This window comes from Corvus kubaryi, unplaced genomic scaffold (genome assembly GCF_017639235.1).
Source record: "Corvus kubaryi isolate FWS band 111438036 unplaced genomic scaffold, C.kubaryi_AGA036_p1.0 split1-131, whole genome shotgun sequence".
Classification (NCBI taxonomy): domain Eukaryota; kingdom Metazoa; phylum Chordata; class Aves; order Passeriformes; family Corvidae; genus Corvus; species Corvus kubaryi.
The window spans coordinates 7,904,805-7,930,460 of record NW_024582073.1 but is presented as its reverse complement, the minus strand read 5'-3'; the positions used below and the strand labels follow the sequence as shown (position 1 = coordinate 7,930,460).

At 41.2% G+C, this 25,656-nt stretch overlaps 1 protein-coding gene across 1 annotated transcript in view; it reads right to left on the bottom strand.

Moving 5' to 3' along the window:
- BEND4 (BEN domain containing 4) overlaps positions 1-25,656 on the bottom strand; it is a 31,465-nt gene that overhangs the window by 5,001 nt on the left and 808 nt on the right. The window contains exons 2-4 of the mRNA XM_042053863.1: positions 16,785-17,366; positions 5,450-5,541; positions 1,912-2,152 (exon numbers count right to left, since the gene is read on the bottom strand). Coding sequence (XP_041909797.1) covers positions 1,912-2,152; positions 5,450-5,541; positions 16,785-17,366 — 915 coding nt within the window. The remainder of the gene's footprint in view (positions 1-1,911; positions 2,153-5,449; positions 5,542-16,784; positions 17,367-25,656) is intronic.

The window sequence follows — 25,656 nt, the reverse complement described above, 5'->3', positions numbered from 1 at the left end:
AGACTCATCTTTTTCTCAGAGAAATGGTTACCATGTAAAGGAGTAGCGCTATAATTTAAGCATGCCAGGATGTTTTAAAACTGGTTCCAGACACCAGTCAGTTGTAGGAATATATTAAAAATGTTTATATATATTTAAACTACTCTGAGTGCAGAAAGAGAACCAATTTGAACTCCCTGCTATGGTGGAAAGGCATAATTAGCTGGGTTGAGAATTAGTCAGACACTTGTTACCTTGGCTTGTAAATGAGTAGGAGCTAGTGGCCAACTCTCAGCACTGGAGAAAGTTGTCATGTTCCCACCCACACACGAAAACCCAAAGGGAGAGCTGTCTACTCTGCTTTCTTAGCTGGTCATTAAATACTGCATGTTTTGGCTTCCTCTTTAAGCTTCTGAAAATTAAAGAAACTATCCTTTCTCTTTCTCCCAAGGAGTGCTCCCCATGTTCTGTGTGTCCAGGACCTCAGAAAAGAGAGTGGCTACAAGCAAAATTCCATGTACAGATGAATTTACTATTAGTCTTAGGAGACAGGTGAGAGAAAGGGGAAGAAAAGGGTATCAACACTCTGCTTGTGCGTAAATTATTAGGTGATACTTAAAGTGACTTAGTAAATGCTAAAGCACTTGTATCCAGCCTTCATTTTCCAGGAGGACTTCTGGGCCCCTGAATCTCTCTCTAGACCTCTGCAGCATGGTGTGCAATGGACTTGCCCTTCAATTAATCTCTGAGTGAGTTCTGGTACAGTATCATACAGCAGGTTAAAGGATTCATTTGTAGTACAAAAAGAGTTTGTTTGCCTAATTTGTCTGTAAAATCTGAGTTCATTACCTGGTTACATCAACGTACCCTAACCACAAGTTTTATTTACTTAGCCTTATTGGATTCTTCTACCCTAAATGGGAAGAGGCCCCATCTGATGTATATAACCACTTTGGACTCCAGTTGAATGAGTGAAGATATTTTTATCACTGACTGACCACAATATAGCTTTTACATTACATTGATTAGCAAAACATTATTGAGGTTAGTTCAACCAAAATTTCATGTATGCGGTCACAAAATACTATAAAGTTAACTATGAGTTAATTAAAGGAATAATAAGCTTATGCATCCATACAATGCAGATGTTGATACTAAAAACATATTTTTACTTTGGCTTTAAAAAGTCCTGTTTTGTATGCTTTATTATAAAGCTTGGTACCAGCCTTTTCAAACAATTTTAGGAAACCAAAGTACACAACATTCTTTTCAATCTGTACCCTTTCTGTGCAATATCCTCACTCTCTGACATTGTGAAATGCTTGCAAAACTCCCCTCCCTTTTCAGGCTAAACATGGGGGAAAGTTGTTCCCTAACATTTTCAGGCAATGTTGCATCAGTATGCCAAAAAAGAAGTTAAATTCTTGGCAACACGCTTGTGTACTTTGTAGGCAGTTAACCTGCAGATGTTCTTGACCCTAGAAGAGGTTTTCAAAACCTACTCTGAAACTCAGCTTCTAACTCCAGTGATGCATCATACCCTTACTAGACATTAGACTGTAACTATTCCTTTGGTTAGTTTTGCTGTGTATCAGTGTAAACAAATGACCTGAGTTTATTATAAAAGCGTGTAATCAGGACTGTCTGGTTTTGCTAAAGTGTATTAGTGTCATGTGCCCTTGCAGTTGTCTCCTCTCTTAAATAAGCAGCCTTGTTTTTTCCCATCAAAAATACCCAAAACACATATATTATACATACATACATACTTGTATGTATGTATGAAAAGGAAGTGGAGGGTTTCTGGGTGCTTGTCACCTGCCTGTGAAACCCCTTCTAGTTCTGCAACTGTCAGCCAAATGCTTCTACTGAGCCAGAGCCAATGTGGTGAAATGAGATCACATATGGTGGACACTGAGCGAAAAGATGCAGTACCTCTGAGACATGTTACTTTAACTGGATCCAGAGGACGTCTTTCAGGACCTGTCTCTCCTGACTGCACTGACCTTTTCCTTTTTCCAAGGCCGCATGAGTACTTAAGCTCATCGGTTGTGAAAACAAATCTGATGAGATAGCGAAGGAGCCGTCGTCCATCTTTCTTGGAAGAATTTACAGCCTCATCCCACTGTTTACTAGTGATGTAGACAGGGTAGTTGTTCAGCAACTGCTTACTCCCCTGAAAAAGTGAAATATTTCTGTTGCTTATTTTAAAAGGCAAATAAGTGAAGATGTCAGTTGCAATAAAAGATACATTTTTTTAACTATCTGCGATACTGACAGTGAAACACAACCTGAAGTGAACACGTAATTGCTCTTACAGAGAATGAGTACTTCTAAAATTATATTTCCATTTTCTAGAAATCAAATTGGGTGAGGTATGATGAATACATTTTGAGAGGTGTAGCTATTGATAATTTCCACTATCACAAGCAGGTTAAAAAGAGTTAAGAATCAGCAACTGGGCATACTATTTAAGTGCAATGTTTCTTCTTAATATGTTAAAATGCATAAAAAGGGTCTTTGAAGAGTGTGATCAAATGGATCGCTTCATCGCTGCTGATAGTTTCCTTCAGAGGTGACTCTTTTGGTCTATTTTTATAATAAATTTATTACTTCTGTAGAACACACCTGAAACTTGACAGCAATTCTGTTACTGTGAAAAATGTAAAGAAAATAAATAAAGGAACTATGAAAACTAAAAGCTTCATTATTATTAATGAATGCTGTATTAACTCAAATTATAGCTTTACAGAAATGCCACTGTGTCAGCTGGAAAGAAATTTTGCTTTTAACCTTCATAATTTGTGTGTATCAATATTCCAACATTAAATGAATGCTGTGGGACTAATTATGGGGATTCCCATAATCCACACACATTTATAAGCCCTCTTAAGTCAATTGTACCCAAATTGTATTTAATTCTTGTTGCCCATAAAATGCTAGAGTTCAGGATTACCCAATTAATGTAGGATGGTACTGTTAATATACTTGAAATAATTGAAGTACAGAATAAAAACCCAAACCACACCCTCCTAGAGACTCATTCACTTTTACAGCTGCACCTCTTTATCGAAACACATAAATCTGGAAGCCCAAGTAGTAAACTCTTTGCGTAGCCCCCAGGTTCGCCAGGAGCTTGCAGTGAGCTGCAGAAACACAGGTCTGACGCTCAGCGAGGCAGCCACATGCTGCACTAGTGGGCAACTGCTGCAAAGTCCTCACTTCCAGCCCTTTGATAGCTGAAAACTTTTAAGGACTACCCTTGCCTTCTTTCATATATCTATTATAGCATCCTGGGAGACAGCTTGAGAGCATCTTTGAAGTTTTTCCTCAGGTATTTGCTTTTAACTTTTTGCAAACTTGATAAATATATGGAAGATTGAATTTAGTGGAGACCATGCTGAGATTATCATTAGATAATCTGTATGATCTAGAGTACCACCATCTCCCAGTGGGGTTAGCATCACTGGGAGCTCAGCCTGTGTGACTGTCTGCTACTTGTTTGCCTTGCTGCAAGCTGCTGGCAAAGACAGCTATGGACAAACCCAAAACTCTGCAAAGGAAGCCAAAATGTAAGGGAAGAGATGGGCTTTGTCTGTCTGAAGGGCCACTCTCCCCCAAACATCTCAACGCTTCACTCACTCCCTTGCAGCTGTAAATTCAAGCATGTAACCCCTAAGAGAAAGACCCTTTACCTAGAGTCTAGCCCTGTTATAATTCTCTTTGCCCTTTGTTATCTCCTCACATCACTGCAAACAGGTCATGGTCAATTCCTCCCCCTCCATTCATGATACAGGCAGCTGATTTTTTGCCCAGTACATGAACCCCTGGGAAGCCAGTAATAAGTCTGAAGAGCTCTGCCAAGAAGAACATTACAATCCATCCAGTCCAGCTCCTTGTCCTCTTCCAACAGGGTGCAGGGGCTGGGGAAGGAAGAAGAGCAGAGGGGCAGCATGGAAAGCTCTTTGGAGGTAATACACCCTTATGCTGAAGTAACTGTGATCACTCTGTCCCAGGGGGAGCTGACATGAGTACTTCCTTGGCTTGTTCCACTAGATCAGTACAAAGGACCTTGTGATCCTCATGTTGGTACTTAATTTTTTTCAGCAGCTAGCTTCACATCCCTTTTACATAAAGTCAATTATTTTCCTACCTTAGATTTCTGAGACCTATTTTTTCCCTATTAAAAAAACCTTTTAGTGAAGCAAGGACCATTCTTACTGATACCACTGTAAAGTATAAACTGCAGGTAATTGTAGGCACTGCCTTGTTTTTAAGCCCTACCAAGCCTGGCTTATGCAATGCAAGCCCATAATGGCACAGGGTAAGGCTCCAGGCTCACTCGTGTGCCTTAAGGACAGATGCTCATGCGTGGCTTTGCTAAGCAGCAAGCTATCCTAGAAGCTATTCTGTGTTTATATATATAGCAGTGATTAAAATGTGGAGCAGAAAGGCATAACATCTAGATTTCATGAGAGCTCACGTTGCTATTAACTGAGGAGAGGGTAATGAATTTTGCGTAACTTTCTCAGCCTCAATTTTATAACACTTCTCTCTTGTTTCCCCTGAAACTCGGGATATTTTTCCTCATTCTTCTCCAAGGCATGATATAGTGCTATGCTATTCTATTAAACAGTTACTGGATTCCTGGTACAGACACACTTTCACTGCTTCCTTGGAAAGTAAAGCACTTCTGGGCAAAACATTCTCAGTAAATATATGATGTGGTTTGGTGTGTCCAGCAGACATTAAACTACAACAAATATAAAAACTCCCAGAAATTAAATAAGCAGACTCTGAAGGAAGAACCAAAATACAAATGTATCTCTGCTTGTATTTGTACATGACTAAGTTTATGAATAAAAGATTAATATCTGTGTGCTTAATTGAATAAAAAATTCTGTCACACTATGACAAGCTATTCCTTGTGGGACATTACAGAACAGCCTCAGTTTTTATAGTATTTGAAAATTTTAGTTAAGCAAAAGAGCATTAAAAAAAGGAAAATGAATCATTGGAATATACTTGAATGATAACAGCTAGTGATAAATATAAATACGTATATATTAATTTGCACAGGATAAAACTGAATGGAGGAGCAAAGTGATACACACCCTGAACTGCTGCATGCCACGTGCAGCCACTCTCAGTCACCCAGCCACAGCTGTCACGAGGCTAGCCCTAGCCTAAATTCTACCCACAAATACGGTGTTTCTGAAGAAAGAGGAGAGAAAAACTACCCAAGCAAGGCAAGCACACCTGGTGCTGACGGAGGGGGAGTTACGTGCTGCTCATTGAAGTCATTCTAGATTATACTAATGATCAGTTTCCTCCATTTGGGGGATTACTGTACTTAAGAATGACAGTTTTTAACCTATTTTTTACTACTAAGTGCCTACTGATTTATTTGCCTGCATGTGTTTAATGAATTATCAAGCACAAAGAGAGGTAGCTTGTTTTCACTGTACACTACCTCGGTCGGATGGTCTGTTGGCTGCGGTACCATCAGCTGGTTGTGATGCTGAAGTACGGTCTTCAGATAATCTAAAACGGTCTGGCAGGGCACTGCATGAAACAAGTTGCAATTACTGTATATTAGCTATAAAGCACAAAATAGAACAACAATATTAAATCAAGCAGTGTTCTTTAGTATCTATTTTCTGTGCCTGTGAAATTTATTTCAAATAGGAAATACTTCTCATTTTGATTTGTGCAGACAATTTAATAAACGCACAACAAATGTTGTATTTCCTATACTGAGATCTCTGAAATTACTTTTATTTTCTGCCCACTAGTTTTCAAAGGGTTTTTTTTCCAAGTTTGAAATTATAATTACTACAAATACAAATTAGGTCAGCAGTAATGATAATAAGAAAAAAATCTGTAAGTACTGTAAAAATCCCAAATCACACAAAGGAGAAAACATTTCTTGGACCTAAATAATGCATTGATTGACATGTAAATATGCTCAAATGTTTTTCAAACTACAGTCTGATTAAATATACTAAAGAGATTCAATGACTCGTATACTTTAATTTCTATTCCTTTCCTCCTCCCAAATTTGTTATAAAACTAGGTGTTAGGCAAATAGCTTTACTTCTCTTTTCTCTCATCTTCCCCCCTTTCCATTCCCATCACTCTCATCCATTTCAGTAGTGGTACCAACATCCTATTCCCTTCTGTTGAGGTGATAGGTTAATTAGGGATGATTCAATTACGGGTCTCTCTTAAGCAGATGCTGCCACATCCCTGATTAACTCTGGAGTATTTTTGAAATACAGCTCTTTTCTCCTGAGCCTGAAACACCATAGGAGAATTAAACAGATATTAATCCAGCATTACAACTGACTGGTGCAAGACTAAATAAGCATAGTTTTTAAGGTACTTTATGACTCTCACATTTTGTATGGGTTGTTTTTGCAAAGTATTCAGATTTAATCATAGCTTCAGCTCAAAACCCAGAAGAAATATTTGTGTTCCTCTTTTTTTATTACTATTTCTTGGCATTTTATTATTTCTTTACACCTGAAAAAATGTGGTGTTTTGGGCTTTATCTTAAGTTGACAATCTGAAAGCAAGCACTGAAATAGCTGAGGATGTCTCAAGGTAGGATTTACAGATATTTTGCCCTCTTTGCTTGGCATTCACACCACACAGCAACCACACCCCTGTCTAGGCAGCCAGGGTGCAGAACAACATTACTCTGTGCAAAACAGATCCTTTACTGAGTGATAAGTGGAGTTACATCCAGCAGTCTGCCTACAGAAGACATGCCAAGTGCCTGGTTTGATGAATAAACTCCTATGTTATTGCACCCCACATTGACTTCTCTGTAAAGACAACCTGTGTATTTACTCCTGCTTCTGGTTTGTCACACAGTAAGTAATTTCACTGCAGGCTATCCAAGGATGTGCTTACCTATGTTCTTCCAAAGGGATGGGGCTCAAAGGAGAAGACAACAAGAAATTACTTAACCTGTTGTGTCCCCAGCAGATGAAGTATAGATCTACTTTAAACGTATGCTGCTGATAAAATGCCTTCTCAATACCAGTGAGAAACATGAAAGTACTAAAAGCTGGCCGAAGCTTACAAAAACTTCTATCTTCATAAAAGCAGTTTTGAGCACAAAATTGTATGATTTTGTTATCATTGTAGTGACTGGAGGATGCTGAGCACCTTTGACTTTAAAGCCATGACAGAGCATAGTTTGCTATTGGTACAAATAACCTCGGCCTTTCAAACACCAGGTGCTATTTGCAAATCCAGACTTCTTGGGCTGCCATATTACCCGAAGCCTGGAAAAAACCACAAAGAGGGCAGCATGAGGTGCAGAGTCAAAGCTTTGGTTTTGCTGCTGTCCTAGCTGTTTTGCTGGAGTCCTAGCTGTGAAGATGGATAATCATTTAAGTCTGCTAGCTTATTTATTTTGTTTGTCTTTGATGTGGCCTCTATAGGGTTAACAAGATCATAGCTCCAAGGGCTGATACTCTGCATGTTTATGCAGGTATCCACTATCACAGACATCACCAACAGGGATTTGTGCTTACTGTAAGCAGTAGGAGAGACACCAACATCGAAATAACACTTGTTATGATTTAGTAGAAAGCCTATGGAGAGGCAGTAATTTTCCTGCCCATTAGGGAAGAAGTTTCCACAGCCTTTACTTTCTGAAAGTGCCGGCATCTCAGAACGGACACTGGAGGTGGCAAAGTAACCTGGCCTGCAATGAATGAAAGAGCAAGGTCTTTGCAGGAGCTAAAGGACGAAGAGGAGAAGGACCTACAGGCGACCTGGTGTGCCAAGGAAGGCTGGTCTGGCTAAGATGTTAAGCAGGACACATGTAGGAGGTGGCAGGTATTTGCTGTTATCGATCCAAGTTTAAGTCTTTGTTGTTGTTCTAGGTGTCTGTATGTTGTAACAAGTGCTTATTCAGCACAGCTTGTCACAGCTTTCTCTGCAGAGTATCCTAATTTCTAATAAATAGCTGAACAGTGAGTGTGATGGTCACCAACTGTGCCAATGACAAAAACCAGGCTATGATCTCTCAGCCTGAGCTGCCACACAGCACAGCGACTCCCTGGACTAAATCCTCCTTGCAACAGACAGCATCGATGGGTAAAACAGAAGCACTCAAGTCATCATCTTCCAGTGATGCAGTTTCTACCCACAAGAACATAAACCTTATTTCAAGTCTGCATTTTGTTTTCCTTCAAACCGGGTTTTACAAAATTTTTGGAAAAAAAAAGGAAAATGCCTGTTACTTGATACATACCTCGTGGTAAAGTAATTTCTCCCTTTGCTTTTAGCGGAGCTCAGCACCTCTGGAAGATCAGTGCTGAGCTTAGCAGAGTCCCTACACCTATTTACATGTCTGTACAGCTGAAGGCTGTGGCTCTTTTGGCCATGCTGTACATCACTACTCAGGCAGAAAGTCACCGTGTCTTCCAAAAGCCTTTTCAGTGTACATTTCCAGGGGCTGAAACCAAGCAGAGCGATGTTCTCTGTGCCTCAACACACGTGATCGGCCAGGTCTGTCACCTCTCATCTTCCTCACTCACTGACTGTATGCTTTCCCTCAAGGATTAAAGTATTAAAAGCATGGGCTGTGAACAGTTTCACAAAAAAAATCCCTCCAGAAATTTAACTGCATAATGGCAATTTCCCAAATACAGATATATTTGTACTTTAAAATCATGTTTTGTGATACAATGTTATGTAACATCCTGAATATCTGTAATATCCTCATCAACCAAACTTTTCATCTCATCAAAACCATAATTTGGCAAGATGTTGCCTGGTACTAATGCCATTATTCTGTTTTAGTACTCCATTAATTTAAGCTGGCATTAGCTGTGCAATTAGTTTGTCTGGGCTCAATATCAGGCCAACAAACCCACCATCATCCAGGATATCTCATGTCCTTTAAAAAAACCCCCTCAGATAATATTTGCATCTTTCAGCCTTCTGAAGCATCCAAAATATTACAAAACATAAAGAAAAATTATGGTCAGACCTGTCTTTTTCATGTTTGGTTTAGCTCCTGAAGTGAGTTGTCCAAACCTCATGATTCCGAAAACAAGCTGCTTTGGTAGCAGCTGCCTAGTGCCTTTGGTAATAAGTTGATGTGCACTTAGGGTTGAAAAGCTGGTGTTCCCAAGCAGCTACTGCTCTTCAGCTGTCCCAGCATTGGGAGGGAGTTGGGACAGGCAGCTGAGGCTGCAGTCCCACATGAAGCTGGTGGTGAACATGTGGTAACACCCAGAGTTACAACGGAAATGGAAAATATTTCTACCTGCTTACCATCATCATTACATTGGTGTGACCGCATCACGTTACCCTTCACAAGTACCAGAACAGAAATACTCAATGAACAGTTCCATATTATTGATAAAATCTATTTCCATCTGATAATGGTCCAACACTGTTATTAGGATGTCGTATTTTTCCTTTATTTTGCCAGGGAAAGAAAGCCTTCTCTAGACAACGCTCCAGATTTAATTTTAATTATTAATTTGTTACTGATCCAAACTTCTGCTTTTTATGCATCACCATTAACTTCCCCTCTAATCTTTGTTATGTTTCTAACTGTTCCTTTCCCTCTAAGCTGGTTGGTTTTGTAACCAACATTAAACTTTTCCTCCTAGATAGTCTTTTGGGGCCCTCAGTAACAGGCTTTTAATGTTTCCCAGTTATCACCCCCTCTATTTTTTTTTTCTTTTTAAACATTTGTCTCTAATAATTGTTTCCAAATTTTTATGAAGTGCCAAGAACATCTCTATTATTGGTTTGAGCTGGGTTTTTGCTCATTATAAATGTTAGTGGGACACAGTCACTTGCATTGGTATCTGTCAAAATGAGAACTCTCATCTATCCTCCCAAAAATGCGGCCTCCAGCGTAAAACATTCCAGGGCTGTTTATATTGCCAAAGCACAGCACTGTGAAGAGATGCTTGGGCTTGCTGTAAATAAGGCACATCTCCAAGGTAAATAAAGTGTATCTCCAACTTCTCCTGCAGCATCAGACAGTCCCAGTGAGAAGGGATGGCTCAACCCCAGCTTGGCTGCATGTCTCTGAGCAGTGGCCTCAGCCCCATAAACAGACAGTAAGAAATCTGGTTATTCTCTTCATTAATAAGATTTTGTGCTCTGTAGCTGACACTGGCTAGTATTCCTCCTGGTGTTTTGCAGAAGATGAATCCCTTAGCACTCAAGACCGTTTACCTCTGACTCACCAGTGAGGAGGAGAACTGGGAAGGGTGTACATCTACATCCACCCCGCTCAGGCCAGCAGCTGTTAGCTAAGACTGGCTCAGCACTGCAATGTGTCCTCCTTCACTTGACCTTGAGCGACGCTTCTCTCAGAGTTCATTGCAGGGCATTTCTAAATTGATGCTCGACTGTCAAAAAGATGTAACAAATGATAGGGAATGTGCTGACGAACCACAAGGCTGTGTGAATTTCTTATAACATTAATGGAGATGCCTTTGCTGCCTGAGATTTGGAAAAGTGTGCACAGTTTGGATTATTTTAGCTCATACAGTAATTTATTTCAATAGTCATCTGAAAGCCAGTGAAAGCTGCATGGATGGTCCACGAAGGCAAATTGTTTGGGGTGTGATGAGCTGGAAAAACAGCAAGGGGCAAGAAGAGGTGGAGGTTAGGATCTGTGGAGGAACTGATCTCAGTGCTCAAGAGCCTAAAAATTTGGATGTCTGTGACTGGATGGTAAAATAAAACCAGCACCCATTTGTAGTGACAGCATACAGCAGAAATCAAAAGAATCGACATAATATGTAGGAGGGTGTTAAAGATTTCCTAAACTGACCTACATGCCAACTGAAAACAGGGAAGGGAGAAAAATTGTAGGAAATATCCTATTACTTTTAAAATCCCTCTCAGCTGTGTTTTTCCAGGCAAATTTCTATGAATCTACCTCTGAAAAGCCATTGTACTTTTAATTTTCTTTTGCAATAGATTTCTTCCAGAAAAACAATGTTCCTCTCCCATATGCCCCTGGGATGTACACCTCTGCATAAACAACAGATTAAAAGAGATAAAACAAGGCAGCTGTGTATCTCATTTAAATGATGCTGCCGCATGCTCCTGTGGCTTTTATTTTTGTCTGTGCTCTCTCACGTTCCTTCTACTCATTAGAAGGAGCCCCCTCTTGCGATCCCTTTCAGCAGTGAAGTCTTCCCTTTGGAAGAGACATCCTCTATAAACCCCTCTACTACACATTTCTACTGCTGGTAACTAACAGAGAAACCAAGAAGTCCCCTGTGAGAAGGGACAGGTTTGTGCCACCAAAACCCAAATGTTTACTTGCAAAGGGCAAACCAAAGTTGAGACGAGGGAGTTCATCCTTGACAGGCTGGACTGCAGCTCCCCACAAAATTCCCACCAGCTCCTGTTCCTCAAGTAGGCCAAGAAAACTGATCTCCCAAATTCTTGTGGGTTTGTATCCAGAAACATGGAGAAAATAGATAAAGCAAGCCTGGTCTGCTGCAGTTACATGTCTCAGTAAGTTTTTGTACTCAGGTTAGTTTAGCAAAGTAAGCTGTCACCCCCAGCAGCAAGCAAAGCCGTGCTACAAATTCAAAGGGGTTCTTGTGCCAAACACTGGGTAACCGTGCTCGAGGCTCTCTGTTCTCACACTAACTTCACACTTTGAAGCTGAACAGCCCAACGAGGCCACAGATCAGACCAAAACATCCAGAACATCAAGGGAAACCAAAGAAGCAGTTAAATGTGAACATCAAGAAAAAGGACAAAAAAAAAAGGACATGAAAAAGTGTTCATCATAATCCTTGATGGCTGCTTTATCTATGCTGTGGCTGTGGTAGGCTCTTTGGAAACATGAGGCTCTGAAAGTATAAAGGCGACAGGAGTTGGAGGGAAAAGTAATATATTTTATTAGATCATCCAATAGTCAGGAAGAAGAGTCAAGCCTTGGGCACACAAAACCTCCTGGAAAGCTTGTCTAACTTTTTCAATTATGTTGCTATTAACTCTACCTGCAAATCCCAGTTTGCTTTGGCTGCATCCAGCCACTGCGAGTGCAGTCTCCATAGGTGACCAGGCCTCAACATTTGAGGGGGTTTTCCTTCCCCATCCCTCCGCTATTTGCTGGAGTACTTTTTGCTGCTCAGCTAACAAAGTAAGAATGATCATTGTATTTATCACACACTGCTCATCTTAATTACTAATTTATACCTTTTCACTACTTTCAGACTGATTTATCCAAAACCACGCATCAAAGCTGGGAGCACCAGGAGACAAACCCTAACTCATGATTATAGACCACTGCCTTAACCACCTGGAAACATTTTCTCCCTTTCAGGTAAGAAAGTGTGAGAAAATCATGCTGATAATAGTGAAGAACTGTTTAATACCCTCATATACTACATGGTTAAAACCCAGGTCTTACATGCAGCTCCACAAATATGTCTTTAAATTCACTACTGGGAATGTATCACAGCCACAGTAATTTCTGTATGGAGGAACGGGACTAGGAGACACTTTGCTCCTCATGTGGATGGATTACTTTGCTTTGTTCTTGATAATCTCAAAACCTTAAAGAGCCAATGATGTTTGCCAAACTCCTTCCAAAAATTGCTTTAACTTTAATTATTTTTCAAAAGAAGACAAGATAACACACTGAATGAAAATCTTTCTCTTCTGTTCAGTTGAATTGAAAACTGAAAATGTTTGATTAATGTTTTTCCCTAAAAAAAAAAAAACCAACGTATTGGGGAAACTGGACAAGTTGAAAGAAGTTAAAGTGCTCCAAATCCCAAGCACTGAAATACTAATTTTTCTTCATTTATTCTACAGCTGGAACAATTAAGATTTCACACAAATTTAAGTATTGTTTCAGTCAAATCAAATGGGTACTTTTTGAGAAAAAGAGATTCACCCATTCAGCAACCAAAATATATGCAATATTTTACCCATGTAATCATTTCTCTCCAGTGGTGATCTGCCAAAGAGTGATGCTAGGCTACAGACAAAAAGATCCTACAGAACTGAAGGGCTTCTACAGCAACAGGGCAGAGTCCTGAAAACTGAAAAATCTTATTTTCTGTGTCCAAAAGCTACAGGAGGGTATGTCTTCTGTAATATTTGTTAAAACAGAAAAAAGTGTCATTGCCTTTACATCTGCTGAGAAAACACTCTTTTTCTCGGTAGTCTCTTTGTCAGCCTTGCTTTGCAAAGCTAGAGGCAGGGATGTATAGCAGCAACTATTTTTAGATCGCAAACTCTCATGGATTTTAAAAGGGCTTTTGCATATGGAAACTAAAAAAAAGAAATGCAAAGTATTTCAGGAGAAGGATAAAATGATTCATATTATACAGCAGAAGGAAAGGGTTGGTGCTTTTATATTCTGCTGGTAGAGTTGCTAGTGGGAGTCTCAGCAACTGTGGGGAAGGCATGGTGCACACTGCCACCACCCCACAGGGTACCCTGCCAGTCTCATCCAGCAGCTCTGGACTAGCTCCCCCAAGGATGAGAAGAAAAACCACTATGTAAAAAAATTCCTGCTCTTTCAGTGGCTTGATGGAGACAGTATGGCAGCATTCACACTCATATAGCCACCGCCTCAGTTGCCTCTCTGCCGCACTCATTGCCTTCCCTGGCCCACCAGATGCCCTGCATGAGGTGGATGAATGCTCAGGGAAGAAAGTTCGTGCTCTTAGATTACTTTGATGTGATAGATGGTGGCAGACAACACTGAAACACCGTAGAGGGCTTTCTGTCTCCCTCCTGAGGCATGCAACATCTTGATGGGCAAAAAAAAAAGGCTCAGAGGACAAGTGCCAGTTTCCAGACAGAGCTGGGCATTTCAAGTCACAGAAAAATTACTGCCAGCTTTTTTGGTAGTAGAAGCTCACAGGAGCAAAATGAACATTAGTGACAAAAATAATTAGACATTGCCTTTAGGTGATTTTTGATTAACTTTGCTCAGTGGTGGCTGTGTGACTGCCTGAGGAGCTCTGTCCTACCATGTAGCAAAATTCAAGGGAGCTTCTGCGGCTCTTAACACTTCTCCAAACACATGGGTCATTTCAGATCTATCTGGATATGCCACCAGACAGCAGCAGATGTATCTGATGATGATTTTATGTTGGCAGATGAAGTCCTACCTCCTTGCACAATTTTTATGTTTGTCTGCTTCCTTTGATACACTGTTAACAAGGAGTTTCATGACTCCTGGGAGGTGTAAAATGACTATGATTATGAATGTTTATCACTTTTAAAGGGAGATGAAGGGTAAGTGTGATGACCCAGGTAAATACTAGCTGCTTAACCCAGCATTAATCCGAGCAAAATACAGGCAATCACAACGGGATCCAAATGACAAAGAACTAAAGAATATGAATGTAATTAATTCCAGTCAAAATGGTCATATGGAAAGTAGATCTTGCCAGACTAACCAGATTGTCATTCTTTGATGAGATTATAGGTTCACTTGAAAAAGTTAGGCTGAACAATATAAGATACCTAGACTCCTGAGGGGTATTTAACTTACTATCATGAGTTAGATTGCAAAAGTAGCAACACTCAACACCTAGTCTAGCAGACTAGAACATATATAGATTAGGAACCTGCTACTGACATCTCAAATAATTGTCATTGCAGGAATCATCATTAATAGATGTGTTTCTAGAAAGGTCCAACAGGGACTAACAACACCCTCAATACCATTCAACGTTTCTAACCAGTATAACAAAGTTAATTTAAAAACAACTAGAAAAATTCTGGATGATACAGAAATTGACAAATCAGCAACCAGTGGGCAAGTGGGACAGTGGGAGCAATCTGGAACACTTAGTAGATGAACACAGACAATACAAGGTGTGTACTTCTAGGAAGAAATGTGCACAGAATGAGAAGCTCAGCTGCACAACCCACCAGGGAAACCATGGGTGCAAGCAAAGAGTCTGTTCTCCTTTTTCAGGCTCATAGGAACATATTGCAGGCATTTGTAGTGCCCAAATTTTAAAGAAATTAGCAGGAGGGGAGAAAAAAACTGCAAAAAAGGATTCAGCTCATTTGAGGAGTTTCAAACAGTTCTGTTTGCTTTGTTTATTTAAAATGGAAATTAAGTCAGCTTTCAGTCTTTAAGTACTTTCAATCTGAAGAAGTACCAAGACCTATAGAGCACTTCATTTAGTGGAGCAAAGCATAAAAATCAATGGCTAAAAGCTGATTTCAGGTAGTCAGGCAGGGAACACGGCACATATTTTCACCAGTGTAATTAAGCACTGGAACCAAGTGTCAGGGTAAGAGATACAGCCGCTGCTCACCCGCGACTGGAGGCCTTCTGAGATACTGCTTGAGTCAAATACAAGTTATGCGTTAGTGAAAGTCAAAAAAATTACTGTGTTCAGTACAGGTGACTGAATGAAAGCTGTCAATCAGATTACGGACCCTACAGGGTCATTTTTGGTCTTATACACCTGAAGGTAAGACTCAACAGGAATTGGAAGTCCACACAATTCCCTTTGTCATGCAGTGTTACCAGATGATGTACTAACCACTGCTGAAACCAGTGACAGCACATGAGTTATGGTAACTCCACATTTTTGGGAGGGGTGAGGGAGTTACTCCAAATTTTCTGTTTTCTTTGCACCAAACAATGCTGCTTATGGGATTTGCCAGTATCCCTATGGACCAATGCACAGAAGAAAAACACAATGTGATATAAATAATGCATAGTACATCACTGATATCAGGGGAGAAGAATTATGAGGACTACTGCTTGCATTTTGCTCAGATTTTGCAACAGCCTCTACATATTGGGGCAATAGTTGGTTTCTGCCTTCTTCCTTTCTGCATAGTTAGGAGCTTTGAAGTATTTTCTCTCTTGCAGCTCATGCTATACTATACCTGCTTTTCTGCCATTCAGAGATTGTTCAACTAACTTTTCATGATCTACCCTAAGCACCTCAAATTCCGGTAAAAAAAGTGCAGTTTCCTAGTGTTTATACAAGTCAGAAGCATGTTGTACGCTTCTTTCCTTTGCTAAGTTCCAATTTGCTTTTAGTGTTACTATTTGAGGTTTTTTTTTGCCTGTGCTGAAAGTTTAGAAAATACAAGTCCAAGACACTTTGTTCTTATCCCACACCATTCTTCAAGTATCTTGGCGCACCTGAACAGTGAAAAGTCCTGGGTTTAAAGGGCAAGAGAAGCTTTTCACAGAAGGGGTTTCTATTTGATTGGTTTCTGTCCTTCTGCTCTCTCCCAGTGGCTCCAGGTATTGCTGAACTGGAAAAGTTGTTAGGATTTTTTTTTTCAGATTTTATTTGAAGGTGAATAGGAGGAGATGTATTAATGCTTCTCACCAAACTAGCAGTAATTTAAAAGAAACTGTTCAAGGTAAAATCCAAATCTATTTCTGGTAAAACTATGGTGTAACTTTGTTTAGTTTCCTTGAGTAACCAAAAGAAGGAGCCCCAAAAGGGAACTACGTTTACAATGTCACTTAAATAACAAGACAGATAAAGAGTTACAAAAGCATATGCTTGAAATTACTACAACAAACCACCTGATATTTGGAATTTGGGGTTGCAAGTACATCCCTACCTGAACACAGCCAACTAGTGTAGGACTCAAGATTCATATAGAGGAGTATCACCAGGTAATTTTCCACTGGGCACAGCTATAGGAATTTTGGCTGGAGACAAATTCCAGTGTTTGATTACTATGATCACAACCTTAAAAAAATTACTAGAACTTGAAATACACTATTACCCAAACTATTTTTATCACTGAATGGCAACATTATATGGCAGGGGATTATTTACCTGGAATGCTCTCCAACTTTCTACGAAGCTCCTCATTCTCTTGTTGCAATGAAATTACCTCCTGCTCTAGCTCTTGACACCGAGGGCAGTAACCTTCTTCCTCTTCCTCTTCTTCCTCCTCTGGAAGTGTAGAAGATGATGGATGACCATGAGATTCTGATGTTGCTGGAGATGTCCATCCACCTAAAGTGTGTACTGGAGAGGTTGATAGTGGATCCACATCTGCCAAATGGCTAAAATCATTTATTGATGAGGTGTTCTGAGAAGGGAAGCTCCCAGAAAGCAAATAGTTCTGAAGGGAATCGGTAAAAACTCTCAGAAAGGCTGAGGTTTGTTGTTTCTTTTGCATATACTGCATCTCTATGTCTAAAATGTCTGACGTCTGACTATGGACCACTTTCCCGAGCTGACATTGCTCTTGTCTTTCACTATAATTTGGGTTTTCCTGCTTTATACAAGAAATCATGGACTGAGAGTGATTGTTGTCCAGCAGTTTTCCACCACAATTTAAGAGACTTAGAACCCGGCTGCATTGTTGGGCAAAGGCATCCAGAATCATTCGACTCTCTGCAACAAAAGAAAAGATGAATCACAGAAACCTAATGCAAAAGGTTATGCCAAGGCAGCAGCAGCTGCTAGATGAATGTACACAACTGTTTACAGCAGCATGCATTTTATTTCTGAACACATTAAAATTATAGCTTCTGCTTTAATACTTCTGCAACACTGTGATTTAAAACAATCCTGACTTTGTTTCTATTTTGAGAGTGCCCTTGTGCCCTTGCTGTTAATCAGAAATGCATTGTGATGATAGACACTGCTTACTGACATCTTCTTTCAGAGGGATTAAGTCAGGAAAATGGGGAAGAAAATAAAAATTCCATCCAATTTGCTACAAGTAAAAGTTCAAGTAAGTACTTCCCTGAAAGCCTATTTCAAGCTGCTGGAGGGCATTGTCTGTACATCTTTGTAGGACTTTGCACCACACCTTTGTCCTTCGCCCGGTTCCTCTCCAACAAGGCTTTCAAGCTTTGTTTTTTTCTCCTTCTTGTCTTTGATGCACTTGTTTGACATTGGGCACAGGACACTCCACAAAACTGACCCCCAATTCTACGGACTTTGCTTCTGTTTCTTTTGTTCTAGGTTCCAGACATGTCCAGGAACAACTCGGAGTGATAAGCACTGACTCCTCTTCTTAAATCGAGCAAAAACACCCTACAGGTTTGCGGGCAGGCCAGTACAGTGAAGAGTGGAGTTCTTCAAGATGCTCTGGATTCAATCAGGAAACTGCATAGGGTTGTGCAGCAGTTTCTGGGGGCAGCAGCTCAGCTATGGAAGTAGGATAGGGATGCCGTGCTGCACATAGTCAGCTTTGCCTCTAATGACAGGAGGTGTCATATCTCAGGGAGCAATAGCAGCTTCAAGCTAAACCTACGCAGTAGGATGGCTCATTTCTGCAATGTCTACATGTATAGCACAAGCTGCTGTAATACTTCTGGGACCCAGATAGAAAATGACCAAGATATTTATGACACGACCTGTTCGGCTCCCCAGTAAAAATAGTGCTTTTTAATTTTTTTTAGCTTATTCAAAGCTAAGTTCCTCTAGGTATCTAAACAGAGGTAACTAACGTTTTGCATAAGAAAAAAAGACTGGTGGGTTAAAGTGCTGCCAATTTTGGAGAGCACTTCTCAGGCAGGCTTGACTTTTAGAAAGTGGCAAACGCATTTACTTTTGAAAAGGCAACCTGCTACAGATGCATGAGACTAAGCACCCCAGACCTTCATTTACCTTCACTTCATCAGTAGCCTCATCACACTCATAATACATAAAGAACAGAAGCGTTCAGAATTCAGGTCTTTAAGAGGTACCACTTTTCACAGCACTTCTTCAAGATCCAGAAGATACCCTGTCTGCTGGAAAATCTACTTCACACTGAGGCTAGTACTGCTGGCCTGAAGAATATTTGAAACAACACTAATTTGCATTTGCACCATCCTCCAGATCTCTGCAAAGAGGGCAGGGCTGAAGCAGCACACAAATACTTTCAGTCTTGAATGCAGCCAGAGGAGACCTCCCTGACACAAAACCCTAGGATATGATCTCCTGAGGACTTAACTGAAAGAACAGGAACCTGGGGTGGGCAGAGCAAGCCCAAGCCCAGTGCTGGGTCACGAGGTTGCCCAGGGCCATGCAGGGATTGCCCAGGGACTCTGTGTGAAGGACTGGAGTAGCCCTAAGACCATTTCAAGCATCCTCACCATCAGCCTCCTGCGTTTACACACCGTACCACACTCCTGTAAATGAGTTCAGACTAACGAGGGTGGATTTCTACAACACATCTTTGATCCAAAGCATTACGCAATACCCTCTGCCCACACTACGAACTCCAAAGGGCAGAAATGCACAGGCACTGCTGTCCCCTTTGCAAGGGGGTGCCAGTGAGGTGCCAGGTGCTCTGTAGTGTCCATTATCCACTGCCTTTCCTTCTCTTTTTCTACACTAACCTAAGGCCAGATGCCTTTAACCCTTATAGTCAATGCCACTGCAAAACAACACAGCACAACAGATGTAATACGACTTAAGAGAATCCTGGTGACATGGCAACTTTCTAGCTGAGACCTGATAAACCAAAAGGAAATCAGGAAATTCAAGCATCACTAACAACCTCAAGATGTGTTTTCTTTGCCTTATTTCTTTCCATATTTCCCCTTTAAAATTATTACAGGATGATATTGACTGTAACTTTGGAATCCCACGACAGAATTTCTTTTCATTCATTTTAATGCTATAATCTGATTCCAGACCTGAAGTCATATATACTGTTTGTATTTTAATCATTATTGTCCCTGTTCACAAAACAGTCACTTATTCCTTGCATATCCTTGTTGCATGGGGACAAGATATGAATGAAACAACTGCAAAGGGATTAGACTATTATAAGAGATGTTATTCTAATATTATGGTTTATTCTAAAACCAGCAAAAAGTAACCTGACATTCAAATTACTAGTTTTGAAGAATACCAAAATACACATTAACATCAGTAAAGATTAATTAATTAAAACTAATTATTAGTTTTGTTTTAAAATTTAATGCATTAGACACATTCACTGTGATAATGGTTTAAAATGCAACTGAAATTTTATACAGAAATGACATTATTGATTTAATCTTCAGTATCAGATCTACTACAAGGACACAGTAACAGCAATTACTGTTTTTTTTCTTAACTTCAACCCATACTCAAAGACATAAAAATGAGCCATGACAAAGCAGGGCTCATTTGAAAGGCTAGCCCAGAGATGCACAAATGCTTTTTTTGTGGGTACTGCTGGGCAGCAATAGTGAGGGATGCTCTCAGCACATATTCTGGAAATATCTGTCTCTGTGCTGAAGTAGGTTCTGCTTTGAAGATACTTCTACACCAGTAATGGTGCACACACCCACAGTCTGAACAACCCTAAATGAGAATGATAACTACAGTAATTTCTTATGATGGAGAAAAAAATAAAAACAAATGCTGCCCATTTAGCATATATTGTAGAGATTGGGATTTCAGCTTTTACAGACTGACTGTAATTAGAAATGCAAGCACTGTGCAGTGTCTAATCACCTAAGAAATGACAAAAAGTTGTTTTTATGTGATTACTACTGAATAAACACCAGCCTATGATTCTTAATTGATTTAATATAATGTATGTATTTTCTGTGAAAGTAGGATTCTATTGAAATCACTGTGCTGGACTAAAACAGTGTAAGCAGTTTATTAAAGTCTTATTGTGATATTCCTTTTCCTTATAACCTTGCTCACCAACCATGTAATTCTAATGTCTCAGACCCCAGAGTCTTTAGTCTTACAGAACTTCTATTGACTTGAACTAGACATTTGCCTGGAGGTGGACTTGCTGGATAAGACTCATAAAGTGCTAAGAGAATAGGATTAAATTGCTAAAAGCGTAAGTATTCCTAACTAGATTATTTGAGACTGCAAGCAACCAGAAGATACTATCATATGGTAAATCAGGTACCAGCTCCCAAATACAGCATTCATCTTTACATCTTTTTCTCAATGATGATGGACTAGGCGATCTTCTTAGCTATTCAACTGCCAGACTGAAAACAGGGTTTAGTATGAGCAAACATCTGAAACTCAATCTGATAACTTACACTAAGGCACCAGAAAAGATGTCTGGAAAATTTGGCAGGTTAACTTCAGCTTTTTCTACACCTAAAGATCTTTTCAATACTTAGATCAGACAGCTTTATTAATAAGGCATTGTGTTGGGTCTCAGTAGCTCTGGATTCAGGTTGTGGCTTTTCCACAGTTTCCTTTGTATTCTTGGGCAGCCGGTTTAAAAAGTCATCTTTGTAAGTACTGAGTGGATCTGAATGCCATACATTCTCCCCTGCAGGGAATGTATTCATTGGTATTTAATTTTCAGCAAGATTGTGACGTTTGGGTTCCTTAGCAATTTCAATCATCTCACTCTTCACCTTGCAGTGACTCAGCCCTCTCACCTGATTATTTATATTTCTTGATTTGTTTATTATAATATTCTTATTAATTGAGATCCTGGGGCAGCAGCCTTGTACCCCTTGAACTGGCCTTTATCCAAGCATAGAGACTTAGTCATTATGCTTTTAGATATGACCATCCCTGTAGATATCTGTGCTTAGGTCACAAAATTGAGAGCATCTGACACCTCCTATGACTAAGAGATGGTTTTTTGGGCATCGTGAATGAAAATCATCAAGAAGGTCCAGTAGATCAAGACGACAAGTGTCTGGCCATTTCAGTACTGATCTGAGAGATCTACTTCCAGATGAGGGCTCCCAATTCCTAAGATAAGGCCGAAACACTGGTCTTTACCTTTGCTGTTCACAGAACAAACAGTTTTTCTCTCTGGGCATGACAGAGCTTAATTAACTGGTCATGTTAAATACGCCATATTTTTAGCACTGCTAAAAGGTGTTACCAGCTCTGCACTTCTTCCTCTGCTTTCCATGAAAGCCCACCCTAAATTTTAAGCTGCCCTGCAAGGTCTGCATCATGCTTTCCTAAGGAAAAGGACTTTCTTTGGTGGATTATGGTACTGTTCAATGCACATGATACCAAAGACAGAGATACACATTGTTTTCATACCAGGAAAATAATCTGAACATATTAACAAAGAATTGGTATTTTACAGAAGAAAATGGGTATCTGCTGGTGCTTTGACTGAATCCATCTGCATGGCTCATAGAAGCAACAGCAGTCAGAGTAACCACTAGAGGAGACAGAAGGATTATGTTGCAGTGCAGCTTCACATTTCTCATTGTAAGATGACATTTCTCATGCAGGATCTTTTCCCCACATGATGGGCACTTGAGCTAAATTTTTCTTCACCATGGCAGTGGGTGGAGAACACCTGCTTTTCCTCCCTTCCCTAGTCCTTCTTCCTGCAATTCTGCTGAAGTATGGAAGTGAGTGGTCTCTTAGAAAGCAACTGAGGGAAAATTTGGTCACTCTTGGGAAGAGCTCTAACCATTAGAAAAAGCTGCAAAAATATGGAAGCATCTTTAGTCATGACTGAGTTTGAGGTGCCCACTCTAAAAAGCAAATTTGGAGCTGTGAATCCCAAGAGGCCAGAAATGTTATGCCTGAAGTTTAAGAATCAACCGCATTAAGTGTTTAAGTTGCTGGCACAGTTAGGCATCCCAGGAGCGGTGTTTTACAAGCTATTTGCTCACTGTTGCCTGCACAAGTGAAAAGGTATCCCTGAAACTGAACTTAGGAAATGGGTGTCCCTACAAAAGTAACCTACAGCACTCCACTCTTTTATTCAACTAAGCACCTGCCAGGTGCTGAGGGTAAACTAAGTGGGAAAACTGTACACATCATGGATGGTGACTGCCTTGTGGAGAATGCACATGCAGCTGGACACCTGCTAAGGGGATGATCTGTCCCTCCCTACAACACCCACCACTTGAGATGAACCTGCGGCTAAGACGTGTTCTGGGCCTGCTCTCCTCACTGCTGTGGGGAGCCAAGAGACTTTGCTGGCCAAATACAGGGTGACTGCGCACGGAGCACATGCAAATGCTCCCACTCTCCAGGGGCAAAACCCCAGCTCTGCTTCCCCAGAGGCAGCCTGAGCTATTAAATTGGCTCACACATTAGTTAAGAGGACTTCAAGCCTTTGGACAATGGGAGTACCTCACATACGTACAGCTCTGGAGTCCCAACTAGCTCCCTGCTTGTCTGAGTGGTGCTATGGCTCCCAAGCACAAGGTGCATGGTATTACTCCATCACCAAGCAGGAAGGACAGGCACATAGCTCAGCAAAGCATCCCTACCTCTGTGATTAAAATACCCAGGAGATCTAAACCTTGCCTATTGCTTTATAGAATCACAGAATGTTTTGGGTTGGAAGGGACCTTAAAGTTCATCTAGCTCCAAACCCCTTGCTGTGGGCAGAGACACCTCCCACTAGACCAGGTTACTCAGACACCCATCCGACCCGGCCTTAAACACTGCCAGGGATGGGGCATCCACAGCTTCTCTGGGCAGCCTGTTCCAGTGCCTCATCGTGCTCACAGTGAAAAATTTTTTCTGTATATCTAACCTAAATTTCCCATCTTCCAGTTTGAACCCATTACTCCTTGTCCTGTCGCTTCGGTTCCTCTTGAAGAGTTCCTCTACAGCTTCCTTGTGGGCCCTTCTAAGATATTGGAAGGCTGCTATGAGGTGTCCACGCAGCCTTCTCTTACCCAGGCTGAACGGCCCCCATGTTCTCAGCCTGACTTCATAGGGAGGTGCTCCAGTCCCCTTACCAACTTCGTGGGCCATCTCTGTTAACAACTATCAGCTTCTGGTAACAACTTGTGTAAAATACCACTTGTACACACCAGACCAAGTTTCTGGTCTGTTTTCTCCTGTTCTGTTTCTCTCGGTACTTAAGTCTGAGCAAAGGGTAAGTTGGGACCCATTTAGGAACCTAAAGTAAAGCCTGAACATGCAGTTGAAGGGACAGGGACTTCAAAGAACTTTGGTGCACGAATGGCAGTCCCTTGACTATCTCCTTCTTTAGCATAGGACTGAATCAAGGACAAGCTCTGAAGCCTGCTCTAGTGCCTGGTTAGTGCAATGTACACAGGAAGAAGAAAGTCCAAACTTCTGCTCATCAAAGCCCAGAGGGCTTTGCTGTGAATATGGCCTCGTATATCATCTACCAGACAGCTGAATGTTTTCCATGGCATAATCTGCTTCTGTAAAGAAATGTAGGTGTCACATTTATCATCAGTGTTTTGATTATGGGCCACAAAGAATACTTAAATACCACCATTTGGGCATTTCATATAAGAAGCAATTTCATTAAAAAAGATTAGCTTCTGCCACGGATCACAGAACCATGCCCCAGAGATGTGAATTCTCTGGATAATCTATTCAAGTGTTAAACTTTTTTGGTAAAGTACTTGAATTATTTGTAACAAGACATGCTAAATTCATCCAGCACAAGGCTACTTCTAAGTGAAAACAGGCATTAAAACATAGCCATATATCCTATTAACTAGCGTATCTCCCTGTTTAGTAAGGAAATGTCATCACATTTGTTACAAAGGCAAACAGCAACATACCAAAACAGGATCCAATTTTTCTAAATAAATAAATCAATGATGTGTCAAAAATTAACAGATGAGTTAATATACCCGATGTTATCAAAACCAGATGGTGCTTCATAATATTCATCCTGTTCAGTCAAACCCTGAATATATTCTGGACCATCAGTATATAAAATAGGATGCTGCTATTTGTGATGGCAAACAAAAGCAATCATGCCTGCCAAGCACATACTATAACAGGCAGCATTTCAGCTCTGCTAGACAGAAAGTAATTAGAATGCTTTTAATGTCCAAAAGAATGATGCTGATAGGCTGCCACAGATGTGTAGATTTATGAATATTTATATGGTGGTTTATAGCTGGCACTTTTATCAGTTGAAGAAGATAAAATATCTGCCTGACTCAAAAGCTTGACAGTCAGGTTAATAAAATCTCATTAAAGAGAATGACCTATGCAATTATATAGGATTTATTGTAATTCATTTTTGATTGTACTCTGCTTAAAGATGCAATTTCCCATTTCCTGATGCCAAATTTAGGTTGCATATCAAGATCTACGTGGTTTTTAACTCCAAGCCATCACTAGAGGAAAGATATGCATTCAGCATCTCGGTATCTTACACCTTTAAAGAAAAAAAAAAACAAAACAATTTGATCTCCTGTTTGTCACTGCATCTTATGAAAACGGTGCAGGCAAGCAGCCGATCTATTTTCTTTCTGTTAAAATCACCACCTCTCTATCAGCAGCCTCTCCATTACCAGCAGCTCCTCCGGTAGCCGGCCCCAGCCTGCCGCCCTCCCCGGCGGAGCGGAGCGGGGCTGAGCGGAGCGGAGCGGCCGGCCCGGGGCTCCCCCCGTCCGCCCCCGGCAGCAGCAGCAGCAGCTCCCTCCCGCAGGTGCGCACCGGCCGGGGGGCGCCCGCCCCGCCAAGTCCTGCGCGGCTGCCGGCACAGTCCCCGCCGCCACCCCCTGCCCACCGCCCCGGGGGCGACGCCGGCCGGGCAGCGGCCCCGCCCGCCCCGGGAACTTCAGCGATGCCCGACCGACGGACGGACCCAGCCGCCCGCCCCGTCCCCGCCCGCATCCAGCCCCGGGGCGCCCGGGCCGCCAGCCCCGAGCGGGGGGACCCCGCGGGGGTCGCGCCCTTCGCCAGCCGCCCGGGAGAGGGATGCGCGTGTCGGCGGGGGGAGCCCGCAGCCCCCATCCCGCTCCCGCCTGCTGCAAAGTGCCCCGCGAAGTTGCGCGGAGGAAAGAGAGGAGTTGCGGGT